Source organism: Cryptomeria japonica, chromosome 3 (genome assembly GCF_030272615.1).
Source record: "Cryptomeria japonica chromosome 3, Sugi_1.0, whole genome shotgun sequence".
Taxonomy (NCBI): domain Eukaryota; kingdom Viridiplantae; phylum Streptophyta; class Pinopsida; order Cupressales; family Cupressaceae; genus Cryptomeria; species Cryptomeria japonica.
The window spans coordinates 251,411,116-251,413,795 of record NC_081407.1 but is presented as its reverse complement, the minus strand read 5'-3'; the positions used below and the strand labels follow the sequence as shown (position 1 = coordinate 251,413,795).

The 2,680-nt window shown below is 37.2% G+C and overlaps 1 protein-coding gene across 1 annotated transcript; it reads left to right on the top strand.

The window, feature by feature from the left end:
- The first annotated feature begins 351 nt into the window (after positions 1-351).
- On the top strand, positions 352-1,753 carry LOC131037436 (cationic peroxidase 1-like). Its single transcript, XM_057969576.2, has 4 exons — positions 352-558; positions 659-850; positions 1,053-1,218; positions 1,323-1,753. Exons 1-4 carry the CDS (start codon positions 352-354, stop codon positions 1,706-1,708), a joined length of 951 nt encoding a protein of 316 aa, XP_057825559.2. The 3' UTR covers positions 1,709-1,753.
- Positions 1,754-2,680: the final 927 nt, after the last annotated feature.

Below are 2,680 nucleotides of genomic sequence, written 5' to 3'. Positions count from 1 at the left end.
TGTTTGGACGGCGTGATTTCACAGAATTTTCTACATGATCAAGAAGGAGCCCTCCCGAAGTGGCTATTGCTTTTATGAAATCTCTGAGAAATTCGCGGCTGTGGGGTAGCCTTTTGAATTTAACACAACTTTTTGACTTACTCCACCGAGGAAGATGAATACTTTCAGACAGAAATTCCAATGATTGCGCTTGCCATAAATTATTGTAATTATTCTTATCACATACGGAAGCTCCTCTACCACTATAAAAAGCCATTGCTCTCTCAAATGTTTCCACACAACAAACTGCTTCTATTCTCCAACATAGACATATCAGTGCAGTTTAATTATCGAACTGCATAACAATCGATAATGGGGATTAATACTCTCATTATATGCATTGTCTTGGTAGTCTTGTGTTCGAGTCCTGCCAATGGGCAGCTCACTTCGACATTCTATAATAATACGTGTCCCAAGGCATTGTCGATGGTCAGAGCTGCGGTGAAACAAGCGCTCGCCAAGGAAAAGCGCATGGGTGCATCATTAGTCCGCCTTCACTTTCACGACTGTTTCGTTAACGTAAGATTCTTCTTTTATTTTTACACTATCTGGTTTCTTGATCTTTTAGAATATTATTTTAATTTAACGTTTTCTCTTAAATTGTTCTGTGAATTTGCAGGGGTGTGATGGGTCGATACTGTTGGACGACTCTGCAAACTTTACAGGCGAAAAAACTGCCGGTCCTAATAACAACTCTGTGAGAGGATTCGACGTGATAGACACCATCAAGACTCAACTGGAAGCAACTTGTACTGGAATTGTTTCTTGCGCCGACATTTTAGCCATTGCTGCTCGTGATTCAGTTGTTGAAGTACCTAATTTCCCCTCTATTATGTTTATCTTTTCCAGCTATTATAAACTGTTGGTATTATTGTGGGAGAGATTGAATAAAAGTAATAATACTGTAAGTATTAATTTGGGGGAGATTGATAAAAAGTTACATTGCTGTTAGAGTTTATGCGAGGCACGCGATATTAATGCTGATTATAAAGAATATTGTTTGGTATTGGCAGTTGGGAGGGCCAACATGGAGAGTACAGCTGGGCAGAAGAGATTCGAGAAATGCAAGCTTAAGCGGTGCAAACAGCCAAATTCCTGCACCTACATCCAACCTCAGCGCATTTATCTCATCTTTTAGTAATAAGGGTCTTTCTACAAAGGATATGATAGCCCTTTCAGGTCATTTAATATTATATTATTGAATAACAATTTAATGTTGGTTGCAAGCTAGTTAAATTGGCATTTATACTAACTAAAGGAGTGACTGTTTTGATGATTTTCAGGCGCTCATACAATTGGGCAAGCGCGGTGCACCACTTTCAAAGGCCACATCTACAATGAAACGAACATAAACAGTAGCTTTGCCAATTCTGTTAAAGCTAACTGCCCAAGCACTGGTGGTGACAACAACTTGTCGCCCTTAGATGTTCAAAGTGCCACCGTCTTTGATAACAAATACTACGTAAATCTTCAAAGCCAGAAAGGACTTCTTCACTCTGACCAGGAGCTATTCAATGGAGGCTCTGCTGATTCTCAAGTGACTACCTATTCTAACAATCGAAATACCTTCTTCCGTGATTTTGCAGCTGCCATGGTGAATATGGGTAACATAAGTCCTCTCACTGGTACCAACGGAGAAGTCAGAAAGAACTGCAGAAAACCCAATTAGGAAGTATTATTTCCAGCTTACAGTTCAATAAAGTCATGAATTAAATCGGTGTCGTTATATATGTTTGAAGAAGATTGTTTTCTTATTTGGGAATTTACCACAGTTGCGAAGCCTGTGAGAAAATAATGTACTGAATTGATTGAATAATTTAGTTTTTCTCTTGGATGTAAACTACCAGCCTAAATGAAGAATTTGACAAAGTTTCACAACGAAAGGAGCATGTATCCCATTTCTCGCAATGAACAAGGAAAAGAAGGTTTATTAAAAATAAAGAATATTTATTCTCTGATATTAATATGGATGAATTTGATCACCTTCCTCTTTTTATACACGCAGAGTTAGTTCCCTTCTCACTTTTTCTTTAATAAAATAAAAAAATTAATTAACAAAGGAAAAAAAAAATTAAAGAGAATTTTTAGATAGCAATAGTTATCACTAAAATCTAAAGAATGAAAAGTCAAAGAGATTTGCCACTGAACCGCCACTTGAAAGGTTCAGAAGAAATAAAAAATTCACAAAAAACCCGGATATTGCTTTGATGAAGTCGCTATCCATGGTCACAACTCAGATCCTTTATGAGATCACTGATATAATCATTGTTCCATTAGTAATCTTTAACTGCTTGATCTTTGCCTTTCATTACTGCACATTGATGTTTGTTCATGTATTACATGTTATAATCCTTCATAAAGATGATACAAGGATCTTTTTCTCACCCTAACTGTTTAAGTTGTTCCTACCCTTATTGTGTACAATAATTTCTTATCTTGAAGATGCGCTAAGTCTGCCACACATGGCCAACATATGTTTCTAATGCTTTATTGACTTTAGAGATAGGATGGGGACATCAGAGAAACCGTGGGGCTTGCTGGTTCATCAACCTTCGGTTTGTGATTTGTGACCGATTAAGTGTGAGCTGGGCTTATTTGGAAATTGAATACATTCAAAGCTGACATTCTCTAGGCTTAATAT

What these genes read in the sequence shown, in the direction of transcription:
- LOC131037436 (XM_057969576.2), top strand. Translation starts at nt 352, where the DNA reads ATGGGGATTAATACTCTCATTATATGCATTGTCTTGGTAGTCTTGTGT. An exon ending in TTCACGACTGTTTCGTTAAC is followed by an intron (nt 559 to 658) that starts GTAAGATTCTTC and finishes GTGAATTTGCAG; the next exon opens with GGGTGTGATGGGTCGATACT. An exon ending in GGATATGATAGCCCTTTCAG is followed by an intron (nt 1,219 to 1,322) that starts GTCATTTAATAT and finishes GATGATTTTCAG; the next exon opens with GCGCTCATACAATTGGGCAA.